Genomic DNA, 12,938 nt, shown 5'->3' with positions numbered 1-12,938 from the left:
TCTCTAGCGTTGAATCTAATTTCAGATGATAAGCTGATGGCTACTCTGTTATATGCTGTATGCAGCTGCAAGGGCCTTTCTACCCATACCAGGGACGATGGTTAGGTTTCTCTGTGCCTTCCTAAACAAGAATAATGTCGTCGAATGGGCAGAACATCTGAACAAGGGGAGGATGAGGGTATTAGGAGCTTTATGGATCATTCATTGTGCCAGCGATGGAAACCAACCACGCCAGAGAAGGAAGTCCTAAAACTCATCCATCAGTGACATTTTTACGCTGGCTATCGGTGAAAGCTAGAGGTCCAAGGACAGGTTTATCTCCTCCTGGATCACCTTTTCACAACAGATTTTAAAGACGCATAGAGAATAAAACAGCAGCGAGTGCTGTACTCGTCTCATAATTATTTAATTAAAGTGTAAAAGTGATTAATATTTATTTTTGAATTCTAAAGTACTGTGTGAGGAGGGGTATTCTAAGCTTACCTGTTGGCTACATTTATTAACCCTAATCAATCGATGTCAGTCAGACTCTTACCGGTCATTCGTGATATCTGAGCTGCTCTTCTCACAGGTTGAGCTGCTACTAAAGGGACACGAGAGTGCCATCTCCTAGCCTACATTCTGCAGTCGTTAGTCAGTGGCGGACTCGGACTGTTTGAAGGGCAGGGGCGAATAAATGAAAAAGGGCCCATTCTGCACAACATGGGGCGCAACCAGCGGGGAAAAAGCTAGGCCACTTTCTCTCGCATTCGCCGCTCTACGGTAGATGGCACTTTTTCAACCATGGGGGCACTGTAAGGGCATCAAGAGGGCACTCATTGAGGCACGTTATCGAATGTTCTTGTTCTAGAGGGCTCATCATACTTTATTGTATGAAGGGGCACCAGAGGGCACCCGATAACTTTTTTCACATGTAAAGGGCAGCCAATAAGGCACTTTCTCTCGTACTGTTACTATTGAGGGCACTTTTTCAACCATGAGTCCGCCACTCGTTATAGTTGCCATAGACATGAACTTGGACGGTCCCACTCGTAGTAACTGCCTGCAGTTCGATTTAATTGCTACGGTGATGAATGTTAATGCGGTGTTCATGGGAGGTGGTGGTGCCTGGGGATGGCTCTCATCCAACGCCCAAAGACCTGCAGCCCCGACGCTGAGCAGCACTGCAGACGGGAGGCAGCCAGGCGCCGTGGCTATAGGGGGACCCCCTCCAGGTAACAGGTGCTCGGTTCTGGACTCAATATCTGCCCCCTAACTGGGGGGTCGTCCACATGCAGGAGGACCAACCACCTCTGTTACTCAAAGCCGTCAGAAATCCCTAAGTCGCGTTAGATAAAGAAATCTTCTGATCACTAATCTAGTCAACGCTGACGGGATCAGCACCAAGGCCAGCTCCCCGACCGGGACCGGGGACCTGGGGACCTGGGGACCCGTGCTCTATGTCTTACGTCTCTCCGGATGGTAAGAGAAATTAAGGTGCTTTAATTGATTAGGAAAGGCATCCCGTTACAAAACGACTCATTCACAAGTGTAGATAGGCTGGTTGACTTTGTTTGACGTTATTTTGCTTATATTAAATGAGGCATTTGGCCACCAACTCGTCTAATTCATCTCACATGTTTGGGTTTTATCAATCTATTTTTTGAAGGGGGAAACATGCCTGAGAGTATTACGAAGTAGCACTATTTGATTAACAATTTTTAAAATAATTACAAAAAAACAAGGCATCAGGCAATACATGCCCGGGTTACACAAGCATCGCAAAGGACTTGGAAAATTGACTACTCATGCATACTTCTTTTGTGTATAACATTCTCACACTAGTCTTCTTGGTGGTTAATCTGCTATCACCTAAGCCTTTTTTGTCCACTGCGTTATGACCGCTTTGTCCTTATCTTTGTAGGTCAAGCTCTTTGCCCTTGATTATTAACTGCAGTGAGTTTCATGTTTCATGTTTCATTTTATAACGAAACCATTGGATCTCAACATAACAGTCAAATGAGATTTAGGGAGAGATTAAGATGTGCACTGACAAGACAATTTACAATTACATTATATTAGTATCGCAAAATATTTGTCATTTATCCAGACTACTGCTTTTATTTTTATTATATTACTAAATTTACTTCAACATTTTGAGGGCACCCAAAACTATACAGCATTGACAACATTGAGTCCCTTTGTCATGACGGCAAAGTACATCAGTGACAACAATGAAGTGATTAATCCTCTTAGGGTTTATTATGAACTGTAGGTTAATCATAATAAAACATACATCTGTGGGATGCAAATGCAAAGCTAATATTCTGTAAAAAGTTTATTCTAATGTCTCTTTTTGTCACTTATTTAGACTACTAGATAATGGAACAAGACTGCACTTGCATCTTAATTGCACACATCTTCTCTCACTCTCTCCTTAGAGTGCTTTCTGCCAAGATGGATACGCCAATGTTAAGGAACACAATCAATCCGGTTTTATACACATATGGATGAGCACAAGTTGGATTGAGACTATAAGTATGCACTGGGCTTATAGCCATGGACAACTTGATGAGAATTAAAAAAAAAAAAAAAAAACTTTCCCGGCAAAAGCCAGTGATTAACTCGAAAATAATGTACTGAACACAACTGCGTACTGACTTTAAAGTAATTAGGAACACTCACAGAACAGGCCAATGGAAGGTCCTCATAGTTCTACAGCTGAGCAGACTTATCTTATCTCAGTCTGTCAAACGATGAGATAATAATTAGATTAGACTGCGGAGTAATATACCAACTGAAATATTTTTCTCTTGGTTGAAACCGGGAGCTCTGTGGATGAATACTCTATAACCTCTGCTACAACGAAGAGGTCTTCATCTGCCAACTGATGCCCCTCTCCATAGTCCTCCTCCCTGAAGGTCACATCCAGGATGGTCCTCGCTTGGATGCGGTCGCCCAAGAACCGCCCTCGTAACGCCCCTCAAGTCTAGGGGATAGAGCAGGTAACACAAAGCCAACTCAAATAGTACAGACACTTGACTTCAAAACAAAGGATTTATTGCAACCGAATAACATCAAGCTTGAGATGGGTCTAAGAAGTTATACATCATCAGGGTGACCTTAAAAAACAAGTCTAATTGCCCCAAAGAAAAGCTAAAGGATATGCCTAGCTCCCTTGGTCAACAAAAAAAGGAAAGAAACAAGGCACCAAGGCCACGAGCCCGTACCAGCTCCTACAGGCTGGCCCAAAGCCACGTCAACACATAAGGCTGAATATGGCAACAGGCCAAGTGCCACAGTGGCAACTAACCAGGCCCAAACACCGCTAAGTGTAGGGAGTACCAGTAGGCACAGCAAAATAACAGTGAGGAATTAAGCATTATCATATGAGATTAATAATATATTATTTTGACATTATCCCTAGAAGTCATGACACTCTCCTAAAAGGCGATAATAAATACAGCTAAAGGCTTGAGGGAATGGAGATGGGTGCAATCACAAACTTTGGCATTCCTCTCTCCACCTCCTCATGGCTGAAAACATATACCAATGGACCTATATAGGGTGGCAATATAAGGTGATGAAATGTAATGGAATCAAATCATATTCAACTGTGGAGATATCCACTGAGTTGAGTTTAATATTACAATCCTACCTGTAACATTACATGACACAACTCCCAACAAGGTATAATTCACCTGTTTCCAATGTTGGACAACCTGACTCTTGATTCCAATAATATCAAGCTAGAGAGAGAAAATAAGATGGAATACGACCGCGGTTGCCCATTGGCGCATTTCGAGGGCGGAAGTGACGCATGTCGTTACCGTGTCTTCGTCTCTTCCCTGATTCAGTGCGACGTTTTTAGTAAAGGTGCAAGATGGCTACCGTGCATCTGAGAATCGGTGATCTAGTTTGGTGAGATTACATTTATAACACGATCGCTTAGACTCACTAGCCCGAAGTGTATGTGCAATCAATTTCAAAGCGATTCTTATGTTTGGTTAGCGTTAAAGCCGTCGTGTAGCACGGGACCACCACTTGCACGTATTGCTGTTGTGGTTGTGGTCGGTGAACGTTATAAGTAAATCTTTGGTCGCTATCTGAGAGTCCGACTGATCGCTAACTGTGAACGTTTATGTCATCGCAGTGTTGTGTCTCTGTTTACCTCGGCGTGGTTTAACCCACTGCTGCTCTTTATTATTACTTTGATGTCCATGTGGAGGATCACTTTCCCCACAGTTGTCGTGTTTCCTCAACTAGCTAAACGGATGTTGTGTATCGTTAGCTTTCCTCCTAACCCTCGAGTTGCTGGGCTTCCGTGTTTATCCGACGACCACATTATCTAGTAGTTACGTGTGTTGGTCAAGGTGAATAAGCTGAAAGCGTTGTGTGTGTTTTTGATGCAGGGGAAAACTTGGACGCTACCCACCATGGCCGGGGAAGGTAAGCAGTTACGACTTTTATCAGAGTGCGATCTCTCTTCGATTTGATTACCTGTGTTATGTAACGATTATGTATTGATCAATGATGTCAATATTGTATTTGAACACATCAGGTAGTGAGCCCTCCCAAGGATCTGAAGAAGCCCCGAGGAAAGAAGTGCCACTTTGTGAAATTCTTCGGAACAGAAGACCAGTGAGTGTGAAGAAGGGGGTGGTGGTGACCCTTTCTCCCAATTGTTTTTTTCATATCTAAAATGGATTTCGAAAGTTTTTGCCAGTTCCAAACATTTGTGTTTTCTTGATCTTCACAGTGCATGGATCAAAATTGAACAGCTGAAGCCCTACCACCCCCACAAAGAAGAGATGATCAAGATCAACAAAGGCAAACGTTTCCAGCAGGCAGTGGATGCAGTGGAAGACTTCCTGAAGAAAGCCAAAGGAAAGGAACAGGTAAGGAAACATCAGTCTTACAATAAGACCAGGAGACGTGTGCCACTAATGTGTCAACATATCTTGCTTTGAAAAAATACCTCTCAATTAATTCAGAGTCAAGGCCTGTGAAGAGCTCGATCTACTTACCATTCATTCTTCTTCTAAATATTGTATTATTAACAAGTTGCTCACGTCAAAAGTTTTGGTCTGCATATGTTGCGTTAAAATGAGTCCCGAAGGGAATTAACGTTGAACTGTTGCATGCTAACCTGTGAGTGGCCCTTTGAAAATGACATGAAAAACACATGGTTGACTCATTTCATTATCATGAAAATATTGTAAAAAGTATATTTTTCAGTCCCTTCCTCCCCACTTCCTTGCAATACACGTCCAATCCAGTCCTGTGTTATTGTTTTACTCCTGTTCAAACAATCATCTCTGATTCTGCTCCCGGACAGGGCTCTGATGGGAAAGGGGAAACAAAGGGAAAGAAGACTTCTAACAAACCACTTAAAATATTGGAGGAGGACGATGAAGATCTGAGTGCCCTGAGGGACCCGTCTGAGAAGGTAGGTGGGCCGCTGACGCACGCAGAGAGGTCTTTGGTACTCCCTCATGGGGGGGCGCACCAAGGTTAGGGTTGCTCTCATATGGTTTAGGATATGACCTGACCCACACTGGCTTTCTGAACGGTGTATTCGATACAAATGCAGATCTTGCATCATGGGCCTTCAGAAATGTAGTTGATTGTGAGGCGTACACACAAATCACCCAGCGGTGTAATCGATTACTGCCTGCCCCATGATGCGGAGTGTCTTGGCGTTGATTTTGTAGTTACAATGGATGCGGTACATGGTGTACATGTCTTTACTCTTAACACCGCTTATAGTTCAGTTCTCAGGTACTCTCCAAGTCATTAACATCTCACTTTACTTTAGTATCACTTTCGATACTCGTGGTGCAAGCATTGTCAATCTGTTAAATCATATTTAGTTGGCCATGAGATTGGTTGAGAGCTTGGTGCACAGTCCATCCCACAGCACGAGGCAATCCCACAGATACAGTTTGCATCGGCAACCGTGCTACGATTGTACCAGCTAGGTCGTCCCCCCTTCCTCTTTCGCATAACACACCCAGTCCAGGTCATCCCTCTTCTTGCTGCGGAGGAACTTTCTCCCCCTACGTTCATTACTTAAATTGCAAATTGAAACTTGGGAGCTTTTCTTTTTCACTTTAGTTTTAATACATTGCACTCAGTTGGTTATTTCAGCTCCGAGGTAAACCACGTTAAGTTGGTGTGCACCATGGATGTGTAATCAGAACATCGTGTATCTGCGGAATACTCGGGTTGACTTCGCATTAGTCTAGCTGTTGTTTTATTGGCTGTGTTTCAAGAAAATATATATAAGCAGAAGATAACTATAGTAACTAAGTTATCTGAGGGCGCACTCACGCTAGGCCATCTGTACTGTACCCAAGTCCGTTTGACTCCTCTGCGCCCCTAAAGTCTAGATCGTTTGGCTAGTGTGAGCACGCCAACCGTACTCAAGTACAGTTCAATTCCGCGGTCTGAGCTCAGGCCGCGGTTCAGATGCTGATGAGCCGACACGCGCACACACACACGGCTATGCAACCTGAGCTGGACGACGTTTAGTCCTCCCGTCTTTCCCATTAAACCATTAACATGGTGGTTCACGAGTGGGTTCACGTTGGTGCGATAGCGAAGTTGAGTTTTTGATCAACAATCGTGCTTGAGTACGGTACGGGTGTCAAACGGACTTGGGCAAGGTACCGATGGCCTAGTGTGAGTGCGCCCTGAGACAGAATATTTTGCTTGTCCAAAAGTGAAATCTTGGCAGAAGAAAATATGTCAAACCTTTGTCAGTCCACTCCCATTCTCCTGGTTCTTAAAGATGATTAAATGAACAGAAACATGGTGCTTCAAAGTGCAATCAATTTACAACCCTCTTTTTTAGCACCCGGGTTGAAAAGACTTAAATGGTTAAATGGTTATCGTCAAGACCGATTAATCCCTGCCCGAAAGAGCAACCTCCCTGAACTCCTGAGATGGCCATGGGTCTCAAGGTTTGCCTTTTTGATCCAGAGGTCAACGTGTGTTTCTTCCTTAAAGGACTTGACTGACTCTGACCCAGAGTCCTCCACAGCTGAGAGGCTGGGCGCGGGAGCCTCCTCGGGATTCAAATGGAAGAGCAGTGTAGGTGAAGCCCTCCCACCAAAGCCCTGCTTGCCTTGCTCCTCCTCTCCCCTGACTTCACACTTTGGCTCTACCCTAATCCGCCACCAAGGGGACACTCGCACCCTTCTTCCTCTCCAAGTCCTCTGCTCCTTTCTGTTCCTTACAACAGGAACGTAGGCAGGCTATACAGATGTTGGAAGCCATTTTTGAAGTTTGTCACAGTGGGTTTTCTGCGTGACTAATCAGATTGCTTGAATGAGCTTTATTTCAGGAGGGATACAGGGAATACATTTGGCCTGGTTTGGCGTGTCAATGGTGTAATTGAATTGATGTGAAACCCAGACTTGGTGCGGCTTGGGTGTGTTGCCAGCTTTCCTTCATTGACATTGATAAACAGGTTTGTCGGTTGTCACGCTGTTTGATTTCCGTTAAGATATATAACCCATCACCTTCAATACGTGACCCACCCTGGCGTCTCCTCTTGGTTTGTTTGGGTCTTGACCACATGTTTGTACGTCCTATCGGCTCCAACATGCGTCATGGCCAACATGTTATCGTAGGAAGCCTAGCTGCCCAAACTATGCAAAGCACCCCATTGAACATAAACACTAATCTGCTGCGTTTCGTATGGGAGTATGCACTACAAACCAGTGGGCCCCTTCTGTTGCTCCCCAGTCCGTCAAGTTCCCAACCCCCTTGCTCCAGCCTCAGCCCACCCTATTCTGACACTTGATGTACCCCGTTGTAAAAGGCTGCATGATTTGAAGTTACTCTTTCATTCAGGTTTGACGTAGGATAATTCCCTTATTATTCCTGAACATAGGTTTATATATATTTGATGCGAGTTGGGTTAATGCTTGCCCTGTGAGACGTCTTTTTAATTCTGACTCTGTTATTTTTAGCCTGTGAAGAATGACCCACATTTCCACCACTTCCTCCTGAGCCAGTCTGAGAAGGTAAGACCGACGGTTCTTTGGTGTCACACGTGTCCTTTCACTTTCCTCTCTGGTCCTGTTAACTGGGTTTGGAAGCATCAATATCAGTTTTGAGTTTCCCACGCTATAGCCAATGAAATCCAACATCAAACCACATCAAAACTCAATCTAAACTGAACAATCCAATTTAAAAGATGTACATTTTACTCCTAATTGGTGATTCCATGGTTATGATGACCGAGTTGCAATGCAAAGATAATAAGCGTTCTGGTCAGTCTAACATCCAGACATTGTTTATCTCCTTTATATTCACATACGCTTGGCTTCATCGAAGCATGTTCATGAGCATTCATCGAGCATTGAACTCCGTGAGCGAATGAACGAGATACCCAAGAGTGTCTAGTGTGAAAGTGCATTGTGTATCCTCTGACCACATGATTCAATAGCTATCCCCTCTTCTGTGTCTGGGTCGTTTCCCTCTGCAAGCCTTTTCATCCAAACGTCCCCGTTTCTTTCAGCCGGCCTCTTCCATGGAAGTCATCAGCAAGCGTCTGAAGATTATCGAAGAGGTAAAGAGATTACGTTTTTCCTTTCAACGTATTATGAAAGGGAAGAAAGACCAAAAGTGTCTTGCTCCGTGAAGAGACGATAAATGGCTGTCATACTTACTGAGCATGACGCTGGTGTTTGTTCAGGACACCAGCTCCACGTCCATCCAAGCAGCCGACAGCACCGCCATCAACGGAAGCATCACACCCACAGATAAACGGTATCAATACTCATAATCCAGAAATAAATCGAATCAAACGTCAAAGACGTCTTGATGAATCCTGACATGTGTTCAGTGGAAGGTGAGGTCGTGTTGCTGACGCGGCCGCGGGTTTGTCTCGTGCCGTTCTTCTCTCCAGGATAGGTTTCCTCGGGCTGGGGCTGATGGGAAGCGGCATCGTCTCCAACCTGTTGAAGATGGGCCACGTGGTCACCGTCTGGAACCGCACCGCGGAAAAGGTGCGTCTGCCGCCGCCTCCCGTCGGCTCGCACCGCGGCGCGAAAGGGCTTAGCTCGCGATGAACAGGTCCAACGCACCGCGGCGCGAAAGGGCTTGGCTCGCGATGAACAGGTCCAACGTACGAGACGGGAACGGGCCCATAATCAGTAGTATTAACGAGACGAAGGCGTGGAGGGTTATTAAAGGGTTTATTGTGTTGTTATAGAGGACGATGTGGAGGGTTATTAAAGGGTTTATTGTGTTGTTATAGAGGACGATGTGACCGGGGTCATCACAGGGCCTATGTTATTGTCATGAAGGAAGCTGTGACTCCGCCCACCTGTACACCCGTCTGATTGGTCCGCACTGTGCTAACGTCCGCCCTCTCTTGGTCACCAGTGCGACCTGTTCATCCAGGAGGGGGCGAGGCTGGGCCGCACCCCCGCCGAGGTGGTCTCCATGTGCGACATCACCTTCTCCTGTGTGTCGGACCCGAAGGCGGCCAAGGACGTAAGCATCACCTCTGAACACGAAGGCCTACGTGAAGGCCCAGCGTTTGAAGCGGACCGCTTGTTGCAGGTTCACGGTCTGACGTAAAGCGGTTCTTCCCTGGTTCTAGCTGGTCCTGGGCCCGAGCGGAGTGCTGCAGGGCATACGGCCGGGGAAGTGCTACGTGGAGATGTCCACGGTGGACCCCGAGACCATCGCAGAGCTCTCCCAGGTACACGCAGAGAAAACGGGTCAAGGGGGCGTGTCTTAAAACCCTTTCGGTTTTCCACATAAATGTATTTTCTGTCGCACGTTCTCCTTCAGCCGGTACTCGTACGACCCGATAGCTGACTTGTGTTCGGGTCATCCTCTGTACTGTCGATCACAACAGTACAGTTCAAGTCTCCTAAAATAGTTTCAGTTTTCTGTCAGTATGCTCCACTGCTCTGCCCTAGCCCGTCCCTGTACACGCCCCCCCCCCCCCCCCCAGCTGACGTGTTCTCCTCTACAGTCGATCACCACCCGGGGCGGGCGCTTCCTGGAGGCCCCCGTGGCGGGCAGCCAGCAGCTGTCCAACGACGGCATGCTGGTCATCCTGGCGGCGGGCGACCGCAGCGTGTACGAGGACTGCAGCAGCTGCTTCCAGGCCATGGGCAAGAGCTCCTTCTTCCTGGGTACGCTCACGTCCCGTGTTGCTAGGACCTTCTGCCGCCTAATCAATGGATTCGTTGTCGTGTGACGACCTAGTTCCAATAGTGGATAACGTCTGGTTGATTGGATCGCCGGGAGCCTCCTAGTCCCATCTCCAGACATCCAGACGTCTTCTTGGTTAATCGTCTATGCTTGGCTCCATCAAAACATTAAACGAGGAAAAGAGAAGGACGAAAGATCTACGACCAACTTCTGGTTACCCAAGTTTGTTCTCTGGCCACATAATCCAATAGGTGTTCCATCAGCTGTAGAGTATCGTGATTGCAATTACAGCACAACATGAATCATTAATCAATCCAAAATTACTTTAATTATTTTAATTAATTTAAAGGAACTTAATTCCAAACTTGCGTTGCCGACCCACCGAGCCCCTCCTCATTGTGCTCCGTTGTGTCTGATTCAGGTGAGGCGGGCAACGCGGCCAAGATGATGCTGATCCTGAACATGGTGCAGGGCAGCTTCATGGCCACCATCGCCGAGGGCCTGACCCTGGCCCAGGCCACCGGCCAATCGCAGCAGACCCTCCTGGACATCCTCTGCCAGGGCCAGATGGCCAGCACCTTCGTGGATCAGAAGTGCCAAAGTAGGTCCTCTCACCCCCCCCCCCCAACCCTTGGGTCACATAACCCCCACTGTGACCCCCACTGTGACCCCCACTGTGACCCCCACTGTGACCCCCACTGTGACCCCCACTGTAACCCCCACTCATTAACTGTGAACTGGACTGCATTGCTGCACTGTGCACTATTTTCCATCTATTTTCCCACCCCCATTTCATTGTTAACTCTGTTGAACAAGGACAATAAATAAATCTAATCATAAAATAGCACTAATAAAACAATAGTCCCCCCATTACCCACGTGGACTAACGCGCTTCCCTTTGCATTCTGAAGACATCCTGCAGGGCAACTTCAAGCCAGACTACTATCTGAAACACATCCAGAAGGACCTGCGGTTGGCCATCTCCATGGGCGACACGGCCAACCACCCCACCCCCATGGCCGCCGCCGCCAACGAGGTGAGCCTGTCGCCTCCTCCTCTCGCTGCACCTGTCCACCTGTTTGTGTCACCGGTTACGTGACCGTTGAGCTCACCGCTGCGAAGCCTCACGCCGGCTGGTGTTTGTTTTTCCTGCTCTTTAGGTGTACAAAAGGGCCAAGGCCCTGGACCAATCAGACAACGACATGTCCGCAGTCTACAGGGCCTACATCCACTAGGCTGACGTGGGACCCGTGGGGACCCCCACACATTCGTATGTCCTGGATCTCCAGAGTTTTTGTAGCTGTTTTTTTGTTTTCCTTTTAAAATATCCTGGCACCTGTTTTTTTTTGCCCACCAGCTGGAGGGCGAGAGAGAGAAACAGAGAGGGCGAGAGAGAGGGGGGGAGGGATCTCTCATGCCACAGGCTGTATTTGTTTTTGTGTATTGCACTGATGAAATTGTCCCACACAAATGTTTGGTCATTTCCCCCCCACTTCTAGGGCAGCTGTCTGGTCCTGATTCTGATTCTAGCTCGCAAATGTAATCCTGTTTCTGTTCAACCAGAAAAGCTATAACCTCTTGTTGTGATCAGCAGGGTGTTAAAGAAAGACAGAATAAACAGCTCTCTTAGGTGGTGTGGGTGCACAAAGGATAACCATGAAACCATCTCTAATTTAAACATGCATATTGGCTAGGCTAACTCTGAACGTTAGTTGTTTTTTTTACGCCTAGCATAATGTGAGAAGTTGACGAGAACACGCCCAGAGCATTGCCTTAATATTGTAACCCTGAAGTCGTTCGATATGTCTTTTATTTATTTATTTCTAACAAGGTTGTTCTGCATCTCTTCTACATATTTGATAAAAACCTGTGCTTTAAAGTTGTACAATTTCCCTGACCAGTTCAATGACGGTGGCAGATTTGTTTAAACGCCTTAAAATGCAGTAATACTTTATTTTGTGAAGCTGATTATTTTTCCTGAATATGAAATCTTTTAGCAGTTGGAGTGTTTGTATTCTGTTACTTTTAAACTTTTTTGAATATAATTTGATGTTTTCTTTAGTGAGTGAATTTAAGATAGGTTTGCATAAGTTGTCTCTTGATCAGTCAGTTTATTATTCCTCAACACATAGAAACAATGAAACAGAGTGTGTGTTTGTCAGGTTAATGTTTGGATGCATCGGCTGTTACACTAACCTGACCAAGGATAGCACTCAGAAATCAGAGAGCTGGCAAGTTACTGTGCATCGGTATAACGACCATAGACGCACGTTTATTTCATTCCCCTTATCTCCAATTTGAAAAAAAGATGTTTGCCCAAATAATTGTTTGGTTCCTTATTACCACACTTTTCTGATGTAACTTGAGTTTCTGAAAAGTGTCATGTAAATATCACTTCATGAATGGAAGGGGGGGGGGGGGGGGGGATAATATGGACACACTCAAGTCTGTAGATTTATCAGTTTACTGAAAATTGGTTTATCAATGTCTGGCTTACATTTCGTGGTTTATTATATTGAAGTTAAGATTAAATTAATTGTTCCCATGAGAGGCTGGAGCGGGTGAAACTATAGCTTTAGTAATATTTATAATTTCTGTACATGAAAATCAGTTTGTCTTCATTAAATCCTCTCCTAATTGATGACGTGTGGCCTTTATCCATCTCCTTGTTATGTGGACACCAAGTGAGTTTTAAGTAAACTGTGCTGAACAAACTACATAAAGTATTATATTATAGAGCAACTGTACATGCAAAGAAGGGTTTGGAATAGTATTGC

The 12,938-nt window shown here is 45.8% G+C and overlaps 1 protein-coding gene across 2 annotated transcripts; it reads left to right on the top strand.

Annotated features, from left to right (window-relative positions):
• Positions 1 to 3,797: 3,797 nt before the first annotated feature.
• Positions 3,798 to 12,803, top strand: glyr1 (glyoxylate reductase 1 homolog (Arabidopsis)). 2 transcript variants are annotated; one of them, XM_030349169.1, is made up of 16 exons: positions 3,798 to 3,900; positions 4,392 to 4,428; positions 4,541 to 4,620; positions 4,739 to 4,877; positions 5,318 to 5,428; positions 6,991 to 7,074; positions 7,959 to 8,012; positions 8,510 to 8,560; positions 8,687 to 8,760; positions 8,900 to 8,999; positions 9,379 to 9,489; positions 9,599 to 9,700; positions 9,980 to 10,142; positions 10,583 to 10,762; positions 11,073 to 11,197; positions 11,322 to 12,803. In XM_030349169.1, the coding sequence occupies exons 1-16, from the start codon at positions 3,863 to 3,865 to the stop codon at positions 11,394 to 11,396; spliced, it is 1,524 nt and encodes a 507-aa protein (XP_030205029.1). In that variant the 5' UTR covers positions 3,798 to 3,862; the 3' UTR covers positions 11,397 to 12,803. The 2 variants fall into 2 exon arrangements, with proteins under 2 accessions (XP_030205029.1, XP_030205037.1); XM_030349177.1 differs by lacking the exon at positions 6,991 to 7,074.
• Positions 12,804 to 12,938: the final 135 nt, after the last annotated feature.

This window comes from Gadus morhua, chromosome 2 (genome assembly GCF_902167405.1).
Source record: "Gadus morhua chromosome 2, gadMor3.0, whole genome shotgun sequence".
Classification (NCBI taxonomy): Eukaryota; Metazoa; Chordata; class Actinopteri; order Gadiformes; family Gadidae; genus Gadus; species Gadus morhua.
This window is presented reverse-complemented; position numbering and strand designations above follow the sequence as displayed.

What these genes read in the sequence shown, in the direction of transcription:
- glyr1 (XM_030349169.1), top strand. Translation starts at nt 3,863, where the DNA reads ATGGCTACCGTGCATCTGAGAATCGGTGATCTAGTTTG. An exon ending in AAGCCAAAGGAAAGGAACAG is followed by an intron (nt 4,878 to 5,317) that starts GTAAGGAAACAT and finishes GCTCCCGGACAG; the next exon opens with GGCTCTGATGGGAAAGGGGA. An exon ending in GTCTGAAGATTATCGAAGAG is followed by an intron (nt 8,561 to 8,686) that starts GTAAAGAGATTA and finishes GTGTTTGTTCAG; the next exon opens with GACACCAGCTCCACGTCCAT.